At 42.7% G+C, this 20,435-nt stretch overlaps 1 protein-coding gene across 1 annotated transcript in view; it reads right to left on the reverse strand.

Moving 5' to 3' along the window:
* Positions 1 to 20,435, reverse strand: part of STK24 (serine/threonine kinase 24) — a 96,366-nt gene that overhangs the window by 25,582 nt on the left and 50,349 nt on the right. The window contains 4 exon segments of the mRNA XM_073614409.1: positions 1,897 to 1,965; positions 10,115 to 10,241; positions 19,504 to 19,616; positions 19,618 to 19,647. Coding sequence (XP_073470510.1) covers positions 1,897 to 1,965; positions 10,115 to 10,241; positions 19,504 to 19,616; positions 19,618 to 19,647 — 339 coding nt within the window.

The following is a 20,435-nucleotide window of genomic DNA, read 5'->3' on the forward strand; positions in this document are numbered from 1 at the left end:
GATTGCATGTCTAAAAACTATTAAAGCCTTGTTTTAACTATATTTAACCATGCAGATGAGCTTCCCTGAGACGGTTTCTGACAGTTTGTGCAGAAATTCTTTGGTTATGCAAACCGATTGTTGCAGCAACTGGTCTCAGACGATCTTGGAGGTGAAGATGCTGAATGTGGAGGTCCTGGGCTGGTGTGGTAACACGTGGTCTGCGGTTGTGAGGCCCGTTGGACGTACAGGCCAAATTCTCTGAAACTCCTTTGGAGACGGCTTATGGTAGAGAAATGAACATTCAATTCAAGGGCAACAGCTCTGGTGGACATTCCTGCAGTCAGCATGCCAATTGCACGCTCCCTCAAAACTTGCGACATCTGTGGCATTGTGCTGTGTGATAAAACTGCACATTTTAGAGTGGCCTTTTATTGTGGCCAGCCTAAGGCACACCTGTGCAATAATCATGCTGTCTAATCAGCATCTGGATATGCCACAGTGGATGGATTATCTTGGCAAAGGAGAAGTGCTCACTAATACAGATTTAGACAGATTTGTGAACAATATTTGGGAGAAATACAACTTTTGTGTACATAGAAAAATTCGTAGATTTTTAAAGCGGAGTTCCACCCAAAAGTGGAACTTCCACTCGTTGTACTCCTCCCCCCCTCCAGTGCCACATTTGGCACCCTTGGGGGGGGGGACGGACAGGATACCTGTCTTTCACAGGTAACCTGTTCGCACGTCCGGGAGCCTCAGCCGTGAGTATTGAAATCACAGCCCGGGCCCTCTCCTATTTCCCCGGCCACCGGGCCAGTAGGAGAGAGGAGCAGAGCCTCATGCATGTGCAGTAGGGTCTGATGAAAATGTGCTGACATCACTGGACTTTAGGACAGGTAAGTGTCCGATTATTAAAAGTCAGCAGCTGCAGTATGTACACACACACACACACACACACACACACACATACATATATACACATACATATATACACACACACACACACACACACACACACACACACACACAAACACACAAACCCCATTGTGAGTGAAAGCAACACCTTACAATAACAGTGTGAAGAGTACACTTTTTTTTTTCCCATACAGCCCAGAGGTGCCTTACCAAATAAATAAAAAATATGTATAAATTAGAATTAAGATTAAGGGGCAATGCTTGGTTTATAACACTGGAAATGGGTATAGTGAGTGGGATGGAAGAGGTATTTGATCCCTTGGGTTTCTATCACTCATCTTACTGTCTTAGTATAATGTGCCTTCACTTCTTGACGATTTATCCATTTTATTATGTAAGAGAACGTTTGTGCATTTACTTTTTAACTGATTTGTTAACTCTTGGAGAAAGAGAAAGAGGGGAAGGGACAGAAAAACTGAATAAAAGATTGAATGGGGGGGGGGGGGGGTGATAAAAAGGGGAAAGAAAGATAAAAGCTACTGGGATGCGACGATGCGATGGGTCAAAAATGAACTATAATGGTGAATTAAGTCTCCCAAAAGAACTTGCTGAAGTAGCTATAAAGGAAAAAAAAAAAAAAGAATTAAGATGATCTTACATTGGGGGTGATCGGTCAGAGAAATCGGGAAGTTTAAGGCCTACATTGCAGATACAAGCAACTACAGTATTGACGCTGAACCAATGTGCCTTCTGTTACTTGCAAGGACAGCATGGAAAAAAAATCAAATTTTCAATTTACATTTGTTTGCTGTGCTTCCAAAAACATATACAGTTCAGACCTGTCAGACATAGACTCAGCTAGAGCATTAGAACTTTAGGAACCCAGCTCCCAGTGAATGTATGCATATAGAGCTAGTGTGGTGGGTTTTCCAATCTGACACCCAAGGAATCAACAAAATGTCCACATTCTTTGCCAATAGCAGTGATCACATTACATACCTCATTAAATAAAGGTGTCATAATTGTAGACAAACACTGTGATTGTGGCCTTTTCTTGATATCTTGCACCTTTTGTAAAAATAAAAAGCCAAAAAGAGAGAACATATATTATTAATATGTTGGTGTGTAGTGTAATATTTCTGTCTCACTAATATTGCTGAGGAAATAAGAAGGCTTTTTTTTACACTACAGACTCCAATCACAAGAAAAGAGCAGATGAATCACTGACTGCCATCTAATCAGTTTGTAGGAGAGATAGTGGGCTGCACACACGTGTCCCTTTATTATAATGCAGAATATAACAATGCACTGTAAAACGCTGCAGATATGCGTTGTATAGCAAAATGAATTGCACCACAACACATCTGTACAGTGTTCTACAGTGTACTGCAAACACAATGCATATGATCTGTGTGTTGCCCTGTTCTGAATAAAAAAATCATGCAAGATCTATTTTACTGAGTGTTGAGGTGTATTGGCAATCCATTCATTTTTGAAGGACTGCATAAAGCTAGGAGCAAGTCTGATCATTGGAGAGAGGGCAGAGTTCCCAGCATAGCTAGAGAACTGACCACAGTGAGATCTGCTTAGTGTGGTCAGTTCCTAATAGTAATCTTTGTGATGTGGGAGCGCTGATCTTTATGCAGATGTGTTTTGACTGGATAGGTGGCTTGTGGTCCTAGAGGCTGCTCACCAGAAAATGTGGGGTCTTGCTGGACCCCCAGAGGGGATTGCTGAAGTTTTGAAAGAATGGGAGCGCCATACCAGCTTATACAGACATTTAAAAGATTTTTATTTTAGAACAGCCAACACGTTTCAGTGGCTCAGCACCCCCCCCCCCCCCTTCATCAGGGCTAAAAACTAGACAATAAAGAATATCCCTTTCATGACTAAGCCTATTTTTGAAATTTGGTGTTTACAAGTTAAAGTCCATATTTTTTGCTAGAAAATTACTTAGAACCCCCAAACATTATAAATATTTTTTAGCAGAGAATCTAGAGAATAAAATGGCGATTGTTGCAATATTTTATACCACACGGTATTTGTGCAGCAGTGTTTTAAATGCAAATTTTTGGGAAAAGGGACAATTTCATGAATTTTAAAAAATCCAAACAGTAAAGTTACCCCAATTTTTTTGTATAATGTGAAAGATGATGTTACGCCGAGTAAATAGATACCAAACATGTCATGCTTTATAATTGCATGCACTTGTGGAATGGCAACAAACTACGGTACCTAAGAATTTCCATAGGTGACGCTTAAATTTTTTTTTACGGTTACCAGGTTAGAGTTACAGAGGAGGTCTAGTGCTAGAATTATTGCTCTCACTCTGACGATCGTGGCGATACCTCACATGTGTGATTTGAACACAGTTAACATATGCGGGCACGACTTCCGTATGCATTTTCTTTGCTGCGCGAGCTCGCGGGGACGGGAGGGGTGCTTTAAAAAAAAAAAAAAAAAAAATTTTCTTATTTATTTTATTTAATTATATATTTATAAATTGTGTTTTTAAAAAAAAATTTTGATGACTTTTATTGCTGTCACAAGGAATGTAAACATCCCTTGTGACAGTAATAAGTGGTGACAAGTACTCTTCATGGAGAGATCGGGGGTCTAAAAGAATACTGAATACTGTGTATCTTTTTAAAACCGGTGCCATTGGCAGCCGAGTAAACGGGAAGTGACGTCATGACATCGCTTCTGTGTTTACGATTAGGAGCTTCGTTCCAGCCCGCTCCCAGCCGCCGGAGGCAGCCGATTGGTCACCGGGCCTCCCGATCGAACGGGAGGCCAGGTAAGAGTGGCGGGAAGCAGGGGGGAGGGGGGACCCGCCCCCCCCACTCCTCCAGTATAACAGCCGAGCGGCTCTTAGCCGTATCGGTTGTTATACTCGGATAGCCGATCGCCCACTCTAAACAACGGTACCTGGATGATGCCTGCAGCTGCGGGCATCATCCCGGTATAACCCCGGAAAGCTGAGTACGCACATATGCGTACGCTCAGCGGGAAGGGGCTATACGAAGAATAATAAAAGCTATGGAAAAATATAATATAAAGTATATATAAAATGTTTGTACTGTTGCTTTAACAAGAATGAAAACACATTCTTTCTTTCTTACTCAGCTTTTGTTTTGTGTTGCTCTGCAGCCCTAATAACATGTTTTCTTTGTCCTTGGTTTTTATACGTCTTAGTTTAGTCGAGTAATGTATGTCGTTTTTGGCTCTGCTAATTACGGCATTAAGACATTTGTACTTTTATGCTTGTATATTTTCATAGCTTTTAACACATTTTAAGGATTCTTTGTATATTCTTTATTGTCTCGTTTTTAGCCCTGATGAAGGGGGAGTGCTGAGCCCCTGAAACGCTTTGGCTGTTCCAAAATTAAAATCTTTTAAATGTCTGTATAAGCTGGTATGGCGCTCCCATCCTTTCAAAACTTCAGTTTTTAATAGTAAAGCAGAGGAACTGACAGGAACACCAGGGATTCCACACAAAGGAAAAAATGCAAAGAGAACAGGATACTTCAAGTATTGGCTAGCGATTGTCAAAGGGGAATATTTGGTAATCTGTATCTCCATGCTGGAGATAAGTTATGGGGAGAAGGGGTAAAGAAAACAATACATACAATTTAATAATGACAAAAAGCAGCAGAGAGGACAGGTAATCAAAAACAGGAACTTTTTTTTTTTATTTTTTTTTTTTACGAGTACAAAAAGTTTAAAAACGGACATTGTTCTCTCTATTCCCGATAATTGGGTTTTACTGCCACCTGTAGGTATAGACATTAGGTACACAGCGAAACTAAAGCTCAGCCTAGGAGGGGCCCCTACTGGTAGCCACACTTTACTTGATGAAGAGCTCAGTTAGTGAACAAGTAGTAAAAAAAAAAGGGAGAAAAGCACTCCAAACTATATGGGCAACAGCCAGCAAAAACAGACAGGTGGGGTCCATATAAGTCAACAAACTCAGAGAAGAAAAGTATTTGAGTGAACCAAAAAAAAAAAAAAAAATGAATAAATGTGCCCCCTTTTGGTTATTAAAAAACACAAGTTTCTCTATCCTTTACAATCGGGATGTCTAAAGGTAGTACCCATAGAGGGAAGGGCAAAAGCAAAAACTTTGAGATATTAGGGAAAATGGCGCTACCAGAAAACCTGTTTGGCTCAGCCTATACAGGGGAACGTTATGCGAACGTTATTTTTTGATTAACACCCAAATCCTCAAGTTAGTATACAGAAGAGATTCAGTATTACACCTCCTGATATAAAATACTAGGAACTATAAGAATTGCAGTTCAATGGCTGGGATGTATGCGTATGGGTCAGTTTATACTGGTATGCCTCCTACCTAAGTGGTAATATATCAGAAGAAACCCATTATACATCCCATATAGTCCTAAGGAGTCCGTATGTTTTCTCCAAAGTCACAAAATACATTACCACTGTTTGCACATTAGAAGCATAATATATATGGTAACAGGAAAAAACCCTATAGAAACTCAATAAAATAATTCCTGTAAGGGAAAAAGAGTTTCATGCGCAGTGGGTGTATCTAGAGATCTCAATATTCATGCAGTTCATAAATGGTGGTAATAATAGAAGTATGTAGCAAAGTCCCATGCAGTTCATGCAACAATCAGACTCATATTTTTCGGAGTGACTTTCGTGTATACAGGGTTGAGCGGTGACTTCTGTGATCCCCCCTTGAATTGCTCACTCACCAGATGTCGGAACCCCTACAGGGGTATCAGGCCTGATACAAGGGCTTTGCTGCTGATTGCTGCTATGTTCCAAGTATTTCCAATTTGCATGCTGCAATTACTCCTTATCCCGAAATAGACACTGGGAGATGAAGTGCAGTGGAGGAGACTTTATGGTGATATCGCCATTGCCGCCGTTTGTTACCTTCTCCAGGTTGGCTTTTGCTGAAGCATGTGCAGCACTGCTACTATATCACACTGACAAAATGCTCCCTGGGTTACCAGCATTATAAACAAACTTGCCGGTTACCAGCATTCTTTTGCTCATGCGCTGTCACAGTGTGAGGAGAGGAGAGCGGATGACAAAGATATCAACCCAGGGAGCATTTTTGTCAGTGTGATATAGTAGCAGTGCTGCACATGCTTCAGCAAAAGCCAACCTGGAGAAGGTAACAAACGGCGGCAATGGCGATATCACCATAAAGTCTCCTCCACTGCACTTCATCTCCCAGTGTCTATTCCGGGATAAGGAGTAATTGCAGCATGCAAATTGGAAATACTTGGAACATAGCAGCAATCAGCAGCAAAGCCCTTGTATCAGGCCTGATACCCCTGTAGGGGTTCCGACATCTGGTGAGTGAGCAATTCAAGGGGGGATCACAGAAGTCACCGCTCAACCCTGTATACACGAAAGTCACTCGAAAAATATGAGTCTGATTGTTTGCATGAACTGCATGGGACTTTGCTACATACTTCTATTATTACCACCATTATGAACTGCATGAATATTGAGATCTCTAGATACACCCACTGCGCATGTAACTCTTTTTCCCTTACAGGAATTATTTATTGAGTTTCTATAGGGTTTTTTCCTGTTACCATATATATTATGCTTCTAATGTGCAAACAGTGGTAATGTATTTTGTGACTTTGGAGAAAACATACGGACTCCTTAGGACTATATGGGATGTATAATGGGTTTCTTCTGATATATTACCACTTAGGTAGGAGGCATACCAGTATAAACTGACCCATACGCATACATCCCAGCCATTGAACTGCAATTCTTATAGTTCCTAGTATTTTATATCAGGAGGTGTAATACTGAATCTCTTCTGTATACTAACTTGAGGATTTGGGTGTTAATCAAAAAATAACGTTCGCATAACGTTCCCCTGTATAGGCTGAGCCAAACAGGTTTTCTGGTAGCGCCATTTTCCCTAATATCTCTTAGTATCATTATTTTGCAGGACACCCCTAGCGAGTGTCCCTGTGTAAGGGAGGCAGCAACCCGTAAAGCTTTACACATATATCTATCCTAAGCGCGTTTTTTTCTATCACTTATAAAAGCAAAAACTTACAAACTGCAACATAGAACTTAAAGCAAGGACACTAAAATATCCGACCTGCAGAAACTTACACCCAAAGATATATTATATTACCAAAAGTATTGGGACGCCTGTCTTTACACGCACATGAACTTTAATGGCATCCCAGTTTTAGTCCATAGAGTTCAATATTGAGCTGGCCCACCCTTTGCAGCTATAACAGCTTCAACTCTTCTGGGAAAGCTGTCCACAAGGTTTAAGAGTGTGTCTATGGGAATGTTTGACCATATTTTCAGAAGCAAGTTTGTGAGGTCAGGCACTGACATGGATGAGAAGGCCTGGCTCGTGTTCCCCACTCTAATTCATCCCAAAAGGTGTTCTATCGGGTTGAGGTCGGCACTCTGTGCAGGCCAGTCAAGTTCCTCCACCACACACTCGCTCATCCATGTCTTTATGGAATTTGCTTTGTGCACTGGTCCAAATCATTTGGTGGAGGGGGGGATTATGGTGTGGGGTTGTTTTTCAGGGGCAGGGCTTGGCCCCTTAGTTCCATTGAAGGCAACACTTAAGGCGTCAGCATACTAAGACATTTTGGATAATTTCATGCTCCCAACTTTGTAGGAACAGTTTGGGGATGGCCCCTTGTTCCAAAATGACTGCGCACCAGTGCACAAAGCAAGGTCCATGGACCACGTCCAGGCAATGGAGAGCTCTCTTCTACAAGGAACTGGTTTAGGATAGTTGAAGGGCAATATCCTTGTTTAGGTGAAAAGAAAGAAAGAGGGCCTTGGGTAAAGCATGCAGTCAGGCTGTTAAAACTAGCAACTGTAAAGCAGGATGGAAGATGGGTCCTAAAGATGGCAAGTCTGTACAAAGAGGAAGGCGCCACAGAGAGTCTACAACCAGCCATAATAGATCTGTGCACCAATATCAACCAGGCCATTCCAGCAATCTCAAAATGACTATATTCAATTCAGCTTTGATACCCTAGAGCAGCCAATGTAGAAGTTTTAAGCTTCATTTACATTTGCAAGGGTCGTAATTGCATGCCTCCCCATACTGGCAGTAGGGCGGGGGAAAAAATAGATTTAAATCTTGAATCGAGTTGAGAGGTCAAATCGATTCAAAATGGAAGCAAATCGAATTTTTTAGATTTTTTTTTTCACTGCGCCGGTCCTAAGGAGCTGCGGGCAGGAGTTTTTAGGTGAGGCCGCGGCTTCGACCTAGTCCACGGCGTCCGGCCTCGCTTGAAAACTCCTGCCCGCAGCTCCTCAGGACCGGCGCGGTGTCAAAAAAAAAAAAAAATATATAAAACTCGATTAGAATCGTGAATAGAGTTTTTTTTAAGAAAATCGCAGATTTTTTTTTAGAAAAAAAAAAATCGCCCAGCTCTAGCTGGCAGTCCAATACATGTCATTTGGGACGCAGTACCTGCTCAGATACAGTCGCCTATCCCAATTTGAAAGCTGTGTTGGTGTGGTTTCCTGAATGCAGACAGTGCGAGTTAAAGGAGAAGTAAGGGTTTGGGTTTTTTTACCTAAACATTCTTACCTAGGTGGATGCAGCATTGGTTCGATGCTGCATCTGTCCCCCGGCGTCTCTCCACTGAGAACAGAGCCATCAAACACTGCCAATGGCTCAGTTCTCTCGGCTCCCCGAGAGGAGAGCTGCTGACTGTCAATCAGCAGCCCTTCTGCTCTGCTCCTCCACGCTCACTGGAGCGCTGAGCTGTGGAGGGTCCAGGAGCTGCTGTCTCAGCGCTTCGCTGAGGCCGAGACTACCATCAGTCCAGGCACCTGGCGGATCCAAACTTCCAGACTCGGGATGACGCATGGTGCTTGGACTGATCTTGGTGACATCAGAAGAGAGCGGACTTCAGACCGCTCTCTGCTGAAAACGGGTCACAGGAGTGCAAAATGGTTTGCACTCCTGTGACCATTAGGAGAAGCCCAGCCAAACGAGCCCAGGCTTGAGTTCTCCTTTAAGGGGCCTGCACGCACCTGCATGGATGTCAAATTGGGAGCAGCAGCTGTGTCTGTGCAGCCATTGTGTTCCAACTGACATAAATGGGACTGCCTTGAGCATGGCCATTGCACGGGTGTATGCTTAGGTACGCCCATCTGAGGCCTTATTAGAAGGAAAGCAAAAACCTGAAAGCACCAGTCCCACAGAGTCTACCTTGCAGTTGAAGCAAGATACCATTAAGTTTACATCTGTTGTCCCCCACCTCAGGCACAACTAGTTTCTTGGAGGGAGACCACTCTCCTTGATCCAGACTGCCAATATTCGACATCTGGAACATACACTGTGGCAGGAGCCAGAACAACCTCAAACATTACAGCCACTCTTGTTCTCGACATACACCACTGCCATGGCTGTCATGTTGCACCCCTTACTGGCTGCCCTTCCAGAAGAGTTGTGCAGTGCAAAAGTGACAGTCCAATTGGTCACTTATGGATTGAGAATGAAGGACCTCACTTTGGACACTGGGTCTTTAACGTCTTGATTTGAAGCAGGAAGGTAACCTTGCCCCCTGTGAGAAATCTGATCCAAAAGGTGTACTCAAGGGATGGGAAGTTCAGTTAGCGCCTTTCTGGAGATCTGGTCTGCAGACCAACACTTGAGTCAGAGGAGCCTACGGAGGACTACAGCAGAGACTTAGCATCCTGACACCAGAGAGGCAGCATTCAATGCCATATCACACACATACACAAGATCCTGAAACAGTTGTTCTTCCAGGTCCACGTAAAAACAGGAAATATCTAGTATCCCCCTCCACTACCCCTCCAGATGGCAGTATAACTCAATTGCAAAGAACGGATAAAGCTATGTCTGTCAATGAACAAAAGAGAAATAATAATGGAAAAAAAAAAAAAAAACAACTCTGAAGGAGGAAAAATCTAGCCCCCCTCTTTGTATACATAAATGTATCCACGGGCATACTATAATCACAGTTTCAACCATAAATGGGCAATAACTATTATAGCTAAAGGTGACAGAAAAACAGCCACAGCTTATCATTCATGGATGATTTTCAATGGGATAGAATGTTTTTTTTTTCCAGGCACTCACAATACCCACCCCCCTGATCCTCCTGTCAAGATATTAGAGGTCTTTTCCTACCATTTATTAAAAAGTACAAACAAAATATACTGTATATGCAATTTTGTAATTAAATTAACTCACTTCACTTTTGTCTGTGTTTTCAATTTGCATGGCTTCATCCACCATTTCCCTCGGGCTTTTTTCTTGAATTGTAAAAATCCAATTCTTAACACCATCAGATTCTCCTGACGGCTCCTCATCGCTGTCCCTTCGTAGAAATAGAAACATTTTTTTAAATCCTAGATTAGAACGGTAAATTTATGCTTTTAGAAATCCGGTGTGGGCATTTGTGTATAAGCAGTAATGGAAAAGAACATGAGAACTAGTTTGTAGCTGCTCAATGAACATTTTCTGAATACTAGCTATCTTTAACACGCTGAACCTACAGTGAGTGCATGTCTGGTTCCAAATCATGCAGAGGGTATGCATACATAGATTTTATCCTAAAGTGGTTGTAAACCCTTACATATACTGAGTAAAGGGACTATCCTCAGGTGATACACAGAGATGAAACAAATCCTCCTACATAAGTTGTATTTGTCCATCTGCAGTCTTCAATTCTCTACAATCCTTCAAAGTGCTAAATTTATAAGCTTATCTGAGAGTTCAGAAGAAAGAGGACGGAGAGCTAAGTTACACTCTGCAGAGCTCAGTGAGGAGAGCTCTGACAGCTGCTTGTAGGGAAGGAACACAAACCCCTTCACACAGCACACAGTAACAGGGCTTAGGCTGTCAGTCAGCTGGAGCTCCCTCATCTGTCAACTTTTTTTTTCCTTGATGTCAGGGAAACTTGCAAGTTATTCAGCAGACAGAAATTATACTTAGTGCTCTTAACTGAGACACGTAAACACTATAGAGGGATATGTTTTGTTCATATTTCATGTCTGAGGTTTACAACCACTTTAATGGAGTGCAGTGCCACTGTTTTACGACAAAAAATAGAAATGCATATGTTGATGTGTTAAAAGGCATTTCAGCAAGAATAACATTTTACCAAAAAAGAAAAAAATAACTATACAGTAAATGAGAGCTAAACGTCAATGTGTTACCAATTTGTTAAAGCTTTTATAGATCCATAAGACCAGTATAAAACCAGTAAGTGTACAGCATGCTGCATCTATCAGACATTCATATTGTTTATAACAGAAATGGGAGTACAAAGCAGTCATGCTATTATGCACGGTCATCAGATAAAAATAGTGTTGTGTTCTGTATTATCTGTATACATATGTGACAATACACAAACAGATAAAATGGGGGAGCTGCACTACATTTTCTACGTAAATGCAGAAAATAAATTAAGCATCAAGGTAAAAAATCTCCAGCCATTGGAACCTCTTTCACTCTTACAGGCATAGTCAATGAGGCAATACATAAAGCAATTACAGCATATCCTGAAGCAATCAAAACACATATTATCTCTTAACGGATCCAGCAAACGTAAATGACTGTTTGCTATGGGCTTACACATTATTGCTCAAAAAAGAGGGTGGGGGAGAAATGGAGCAAAGACCATAAAACGATTGTTTATTGAATTGTAAATAATTCTACTCACAAGAATTCCTCTTCTTCAGCTTCCTCAATAGCTGAGGAAGAGGAAGTCGTCACAAAACGTGTCCAGCTACTGCACATGCTCCATTGCTGACATCAGGGTGGATAAAAAACAATGATTTAAAAAAAAAATTTTTTTTAATCTGATTTTTTTTTTTTTTAATTTAAAATCGATTTTTATTAAATTTATTTTAATAAAATGCTTTTGGAGTAAAAAGCTAAATATAGTTTTCTATTAAAGATACATTAATAATTTAGTTTATTCAGTATGAAATGGAGCTTAGTTATGTAGCATGAGGCTGCATTTTCTGCAATATTTACATTTTTGGTAAACTCATTCAATTAATCCAAGCTCTGCAAGCTTAGATAACATGCACTGCATTGATGCAGTTTCATAGTAACCATGAGATAAAACAAAGTTCAGGAATATTCCTTTAATCCCACTGTTTTGCAAAACTATGTACACTACAAACTGTATGACTGAATCTGTTCTGATATTGCGGTTTTACTAACCTGACAGCTTAAAATAGGAAACCTTCATTTTGTTTGCAAATATTAAAGATTTTAACTACCAGCAAGAATGAGTCCTTAAATTTAAAGAACACCTGTCATTTCAGATCAATCATGGCAGCGCCCGTTAGCGGGCATCCATTCACCTGCTGCCCCATGTCACCTTGTTGTGTCACTACCGCATCACCAGCCGTCCCATTAAAGTGAATGGGACTGTCTGTGAGTCAACAGTGGGTCAGAGGAGAAACCACTACAGGACAGAGATGACAGATGCTCGTTAAAATATAATTTTTATAACAGCTTACCTGTAAAATCCTTTTCTTGGAGTACATCATGGGACACAGAGCCGTAAGTAATAACTTAATGGGTATATAGGCACCTTCAGGTGATGGACACTGGTATATCCAATCCAGGAAGTTCACTCCCTATATAACCCCTTCTCCTTCCAGTTTTTGTAGCAAAGCAATATACTTAAATCCCAAAAAGAGGTGAGGGACCTCTGTTTCCCATGATGTACGCCAAGAAAAGGATTTTACAGGTAAGCTGTTATAAAAATCCTAATTTTCCTTATCATACATCATGGGACACAGAGCCAGAGGGAGACACAACCCGCACGGTACGCCCAGACTTGAGGACCTATAACTGCTGCCTGCAGCACACTGCGCCCGAAGGCGATATACTCATACCTCCTTACATCCACTTGATAAAACTTGGTGAATGTATGTACCAAGTTGCGGCCTTACAGATCTGAGCCATGGAGGCCTGGTGACGCACTGCCTAAGAAGCACTAACCGCCCTAGTAGAGTGCGCCTCAACTTGAAAAGAGGGAATCTTACCCCTTAAATTATAAATTTGAATTATAACTTGCCGAATCCACTTAGCGACAGTGGATTTCGACGCTGCCTGTCCTTTCTTAGGACCCTCTGGCAGAATAAATGAAGACATCAGTCTTACGAATCTGAGCAGTTGTCTTTAAATAGATTTTCACTGCTCTCACCATATCAAGACAATGTAGTGACTTTTCTTCCCTGGAACATGGTTTTGGAAAAAACTATGGCAGGACAATATCTTGGTTCAGGTGAAAACCTGAAACCACTTTTGGCAAGAAGTCTGGACGAGGGCGTAACACCACTCTGTCCTCATGAATAATCAAATATGGCTCTTTACAAGAAAGAGCAGCCAATTCCAAAACCCTCCTTGGATATAGCAAACAAAAATGCCAACTTCCTTGTCAGAAGGACTAGGTGAATCTGTTGTATTGGTTCAAATGTTTTTGTAACACAGACAAAACTAAGTTCAAGTCCCAAGGTTTCAAAGGAGGTTTGACTTGCGGATTAAGCCGCATCACTCCTTGCATAAAACCCCAGACTAAAGAATGTGAGGCAAGCGGTCTTCGAAATAAGACCGATAAAGCTGAGACTTGGCCTTTAACAGTACTCAAGGTCAATTTAATCTCTACCCCTAATTGTAGAAAGGCAAAAATTCTGCCTGTGATATATCTCCGAGGGTGCCAACCCTTGGATTCACACCAGGAAACATAACCCCTCCAGACCCTATAATATATAGTTCCTGAAGCTGGCTTCCTTGCATTAATCAGGGTAGAGATAACTGACCCAGAAAGCCCACGTTTCTTGAGAACGTGGGTTTCTATAACCAAGCTGTTAAATTTAGAGACTGTGAGGTAGGATGGAATATCAGTCCCTGTGAGAGCAGATCTGGCCGTAGTAGGAGGGACCATGGACCTTCCACTGCCATCTATACGATTTCTGCATACCATGACCTTCTGGGCCATGCTGGTGCTACCAGAATTACCGGCTTTCTTTCCAGCTTGATCCTGCAAAGAAGTTGTGGCAGCAACTGAATAGGGGGGAATGCATAGATCAGTGAGAACTGATCCCACAGGGTCACCAATGCATCCGTTTCGCATGCGAGTGGATCCCTTGTTCTGGCCACAAAGCTCACTAACCTCATGTTGAATCTGGACGCTAGAAGATCTACGTCCAGAGTCCCCCATCTTTGGCAAATAGTCCAAAAAATGTTGGGGTGAAGAGACCATTTCCCCTGGAATAACTGCTGGTGACTCAAGTAGTTTGCCTGCCAATTCTCTACTCCCGGAATGAAGACTGCAGATAGGCACAGAACATTCCTTTCTGACCAAGTTAAAATATGGTTCACCTCTCTCTGCGCTGAGAGACTTTTGGTGCCCCCTTGGTGATTAATATAGGTCACAGCTGTGGCATTGTCAGATTGGATCCCGACAGGACAATCCCATAACCTGGGCATCCAGGCCTTCGCCCGAATCCCTAGGATATTGATGGGCAAGGTTCTTTCGGCTCTTGATCACTGTCCCTGGACAGTTGTCTTTTCTAGTACTGCTCCCCAGCCTTAAAGGCTGGCATCTGTCGTTACCACTTTCCAGATAACAGGTCTGAAGGATTTTCCTTTCAGCAGATTCTGGGTTAGTAACCACCAACTGAGGCTTTGGGACACTCTTGGGGACAGCCGCATTGGCAAGTCTAAAGCTTGAATTGTATTGTTCCAAGTAGACAGGACACTGTTTTGTAACAGTCTTGAATGGAACTGGGCATAGGGAACCACTTTGAATGAAGCCACTATATTTCCTAGCAACCTCATGCAAAGGCGAATGGAGGGATCGCCTTTTGACCTGACCATCCGCACCAGCTCTATTATGGAGTTGATTTTTGCCTGAGGAAAGAATACCCTTTTCTGGGCTGTGTCTATGATCAGACCCAGGTACTCCAGCCTTTTTATCGGTTTTAAGGAAGATTTCTCTAGGTTGAGAATCCAACCCAAACTTTCCAGGCAATTGGTTGTAATGCACACACTTTGCTCCAAACGAGCCACCGACTGGTCTATTAGCAATAGATCATCTAAGTACGCCAAGACTGTTATGCCCTGTGCCCTTAACCTGGCTAGAGGTGGGGCCATGACTTTTGTAAAACACCCGGGGTGCTGTAGCTAGCCCGAAGAGCAAGGTTACAAACTGGAAATGCTGCTGTTCTACCTTGAACCGCAGAAACCTTTGGTGAGCGGGAAATATAGGAACATGCAGATATGCATCCCTGATGTTGATAGACGCCAGAAGTTCTCCTCTTAGTAGGATAGAAAATACTGACCTGATCGTCTCCATGCGAAAGGAGCAGATCTTCAGGAACGGATTTAGATTTTTTAGATCTAGAATGGGTCTGACATCTCCATTTGGTTTTGGTACCATAAAAAAGTTTGAATAAAACCCCAAACCTTGCTCTTTTATGGGGATCTGTATGATCACCCCCTGAGATATTAATCGGTCTAATGCCCGAAACAGAGATTGCCTTTTCTTTGGATCTTTGGGAACGCTTGACCTCAGGAAACTCTTTGGCTGAGTAACAAGACCTGCCAAAGAAAAAGCAGATTTTAACAGGAATTCCAACCTTTTATCTGTTGGATCCTTAAGCATTTGTGCATTGTCTACTGGACAAGTTAGACTTTTGTTCACACTGGAAATTGCAGCATCAACTGCTGGTAACTTCCATTTTTTTGAGAATTTCTCCTCCATGGGATAGAGAAGTGAAAATCTCTTTGGAGGAAGAAAATGCTTATCTGGGTGATCCCATTCAGCATAAATAAGCTGTTCTAGTAATGCATGGACAGGAAACGCAGGCAAAGGCTGTGAAGGTTTTAAGGAACCCAAGGAAGAAACCGAGCTTTCAGCAGACTCCGTTAGGGGTAGCATGAAAGTAGAACGAACCATCTCCTTAAGAGATTGTATTAGCAATTTCTCAGATTGTGAGGCTGAAAAAGGTTCATCTACCGTTGTTTTCTCTGCAGAGGATTCATTGGTTTGCCTTTCCTCTGATCGCCTGAGGGTAACACCTTATCCTGTGCCCACTGTTCCCCTTGCAAAGGTTCTAAAGTGGGGGAGGGGGATCTAGCACGCTTCCTATCCATTTAAATGGAGGATGCAATTAAAGCTGTTAATATTCCTTCCAGGCCTTGCAGGGCGGAGGAAAAGGCATCTTCAGTCACGTATACAGGGGTTGAGATGTGAGAATCAGCTGCACCATCAATTTGTTCCAATGGCTGGCCATAATTGGTATCAGGCGAGGATGACAGTGTGTGGCTGGAATTCCTAACGCCTGGGGGTGAATTTTTTAGTTTTTTGGTCTTTGTGGTGTCTTGTTTTGGTACGCATAGTCCTAAGCACAAAAGCATTAAAAATTGCACTACCTGCTGAAAATAGTCATGACAGAATGATGCGGCTTTTAAGTTCAGCCTAGTGCTGGGAAAAATGTCCTTCCTGTATCAGGAATGGCAGTTGCAACCCTTACGTGCCCCACAGCTCCTGTGTCCCTGTGTGCAGCCTGCTTGCTTCTCCTCGCTATCAGCAGAGGGGAGACTGCTCCAGCTGGTTGTCAAAACCTGTTTGTTTGCCGTGTGTCCTCATGGACGTTACATGGCGCTGTGCCTAGGCCCCGCCCCCCTCCTTTTGTTTGCCCCCTTCCTATTTCCGCGAGGGGGGGGGGCTGAGCCCTGTTACCAGCAGGCAAAGAAAAACAAACAACAGTCTGAGCAAACTTCGGGACCTCCGCATCCCCCACGGCTGTGCCTAGGCCCCGCCCCCTTCCTTTTGTTTGCCCCCTTCCTATTTCCGCGAGGGGGGGGGGTGGGGGGGAGGCAGAGCCCTGTTACCAGCAGGCAAAGAAAAACAAACAACAGTCTGAGCAAACTTCGGGACCTCCGCATCCCTCACGGCAGGGGGGAGGGGGTAATGAAAGGGGGGTACACCACTGATGTTTCCCTAACCCTCCGGTCCCTTCAGGGGAGAGAAAGCATTTAGCAGATATCTTACCTGAGCAGAATCCCCCTGTGTAAGCTGCTACGGCCACACACAGACTGACATTGAGCTTACAGTGAAGACAACAGATTAAGGTATGTGCATAGACTCCCTCTAGTGGAGATTTACGGCATGACAACATTTTATCCCTTAAAGCGGAGTTCCACCCAAAAGTGGAACTTCCGCTCATCTGATTCCTCCTCCCCTCTGGTGCCACAATTGGCACCTTTCAGGGGGGAGGGGGGTGCAGATACCTGTATAATACAGGTATCTGCACCCACTTCCGGGAATAGACTCCCGCGGGAGTCACGCCCACTCCCGCACCGCCCTGCTGTCTCCTGGGAAACACTCAGGTCCCAGGAGATAGCGGGGACCACTTAGGACACGCAGCGCGACTCGCGCATGCGCAGTAGGGAACCGGGAAGTGAAGCCGCAACGCTTCACTTCCTTATTCCCTCAACAAGAATGGCGGCGGCAGCAGCCGAGAGTCGAGCTATTGCTCGGCTTCTGACATCACTGGACTCCAGGACAGGTAAGTGTCCGTTTATTAAAAGTCAGCAGCTGCAGTATTTGTAGCTGCTGGCTTTTAATAATTTTATTCAGGTGGACACCCTCTTTAAAGAAGAATACATAGGTGGACTTTTTAGTTCCCAAGTTTCTTCCCTTACCTTATCCCCGCCGCAGGATTTGCTGAGTTAACAGACAATCCAACCTTCACCCATCACGGCGGGCTGCGTTTAGCAAACCTTCAAGGACCGGGTCCCTTTTTATTGGGGTTCCACTTCCTTGGACCTGTAAAAAGCACCCCGCCAGGAAAAGTTTTAGGTAATGTAGCATGACCAAAAGCCCTGGGTCCCGGGGTCCAGCCCTTCAAAGAGGCGTTACAGGCAAAACCTTGTGCTTCAGATACGAGGCCCGGGTACCATCTACTTTGGCCTCAGTGGCACTTTGGATGGATCCGGTCTATGGAAGCTATTTAAATCCAGCATGGATCCCTCCTGGAGCTCCTCAGAGCTTCACTCGTGACCAACACCTTAGAGACACTAACAAAAAAACTCATGTGCTCCTGGAAGGAGGAGGGGTTATATAGGGAACAAACTTCCTGGATGGGGTATACCAGTGTCCATCACCTGAAGGTGCCTATATACCCATTAAGTTATTACTTAAGGCTCTGTGTCCCATGATGTACAAAAAAGAAATAAGGATTTAAATCGACTTGATTTAAATCAAATCCACCCTGGCTGACATCATCGGAAGGGCTGGAACAATTGAGGCTGAGGATACCTGTGGCTCTCCTGCCGCCATGTTTGGCCGGTTAACATGGCAGTGGTACAGACACTGTTAACCTGTCTTTTCTATCCTTGCGATTGGTGGTGACCCAGCGGCTCCTGTCTCCACATACGTTTAGTGCTCCTTGATTTTCTACCTTGTGGGTAGAATTATTTACAATCAGAGAAAGAGCTCACTCCTGTTATGGTAGAGGTGAGCAGTAATGACTAGGCCTCTCCTAGCAATGTCCTGGGAGTATTCCAGTCAGGTAGGTAAATGGCCTACACCTATAGCAAGGCATTATTCAACGTTAATCAGAGCTGCACAGCTTGTTTTTATCTACAGACATCCCTATCATGATCATAAAAAAAAAGCAATTTCCTGGCTATTTCAACCAATTTAGCAGCATTTTTTCCCTTACGTCAGGACTAGAAAAACTCCCCGTCCTTTTTTCCCATTACGTAGAGGTAAGGGTTTTTGTAATCCTCAGAGATAGCTTGGAACAATTTAACTGGTAAGAGTACTCCAAGAGCAGAGAGCACAAGACATTATTAGCGGACAAGATTTCTGGAAGGATTAACAGATACTTTTTTGCACTTATCAAAACAGATGTAACAAAACCCTTTAAAAAAAAAAAAAAAATACATTTGACAGATCTAAAGAGAACAAAATAATAGAAGTTCATTGTTACTTTTTACATACCCTTTATCCTTTTATCTTAATGTATACGTAAAGGCAAATTTTTTTAGTTTTGAATTTAGTGAGCAATAGTCACATCCCATCAGTTTTTTTTGTCTGCGTTTCCGCTAGGGATATATACTCTATTTGTCCTTCTACCACTCTAACAGACAGTTTTGGGGTTAAGTGTATATCAGTTGCAACTGGCAGCTTTTTACTTAAGTTCCAGAATCAGGAGTGCTAGCTTGACTCTTTTATATGTGTTTCTATGGAAATTCTTGAAGTTGGGATGGAATTACATTCACTTTGAAGAGATTTCATTTCATTTCTGCTGCATCTCCAAGACAGGAAGTAGCCTCAGCAGGAGACAGCCATCAAAAAAATAACCTGACAGCACAAGGAAGGTTTAAAAATCATATCTGAAGCAAACAAGGTCTGGCTTTACCTAACACAATTTAAGCTTAACGCAAATTTTACCTAACCCCTGCAGATCCATACTTGCCTGGTCAGGGAACAAGAACACTAATCTGACACGCATGGCAATATAAGCTCCCATCACTCACCGAGATATATTTGTAATCGATTGATTTATGGCCACCATGTTTGTTCTGGGGTATAAACTTACCCATCAGAGTCAGAGTCGGAACTTTCATTACCCTGCTCCACCTTCCATCGCTTATACCTATCAATCAGGTCTGTTAAGTATGATGTTTTCTTGGCATTCCGCACAATGAATTTTGTGTTTCAGAAGTTCCTTTGCCGTTGGTCTCTAGAAGGGAAATTATTGTTAGGCAAGAGCAATGATGTTACATGATACAAATCCTGATACAATCTCCACTGATGGAGATATGCTTGTTTCTTTATTCTCTTTGCAGGTTTTTTAACCATGCAAATTAGATGCATGTGATGCAACCTAAATAATAGGCATCCACACAAATGGATAGCAAGATTTTTTTACTTCTATGCAACCTAAATGTAGTTTAAAGTGGAACTACATTGCTCTAAGCACCAAAACCAAAAGTGCTATTTAATTCATTTTTAATATTCAAAGCGGCACTTTCGCTGCGCTTTTCGGCCGCAAGTGGGTCGCTTTTTACCATTTTGCAGCGCTTTCAAAGCACTGCCCATTCATTGCAATGGGCAGGGCGCTTTGGGTGCTCCCAAAACGGCCCAAAGATGCTGATTGCAGGACTTTTCGTAACGTCCCGCAAGCGCACCTCCCCAGTGTGAAGAGACACACTGTAATGAATGGGAGGCGGTTTTTCAGAGGCTATTTCTAGAGCTAAAGCGCCTCAGTGTGAAAGTAGCCTTACCCTGGCACTAACCTAGGTCAATCCTTGATCTAGGTATTTTTTCTTTATTTATTAATTTTTTTTTTTTTTACACACACTTTTTTTTTTCTTACTCTGCAGAGAAAGAGAAAGAGAAAGAGAAAGAGAAAGAGAAAGAGAAAGAGAAAGAGAAAGAAAGAGAAAGAGAAAGAGAAAGAGAAAGAGAAAGAGAAGAGAAAGAGAAAGAGAAAGAGAAAGAGAAAGAGAAAGAGAAAGAGAAAGAGAA

Source organism: Aquarana catesbeiana, linkage group LG02, assembly GCF_042186555.1.
Source record: "Aquarana catesbeiana isolate 2022-GZ linkage group LG02, ASM4218655v1, whole genome shotgun sequence".
NCBI lineage: Eukaryota > Metazoa > Chordata > Amphibia > Anura > Ranidae > Aquarana > Aquarana catesbeiana.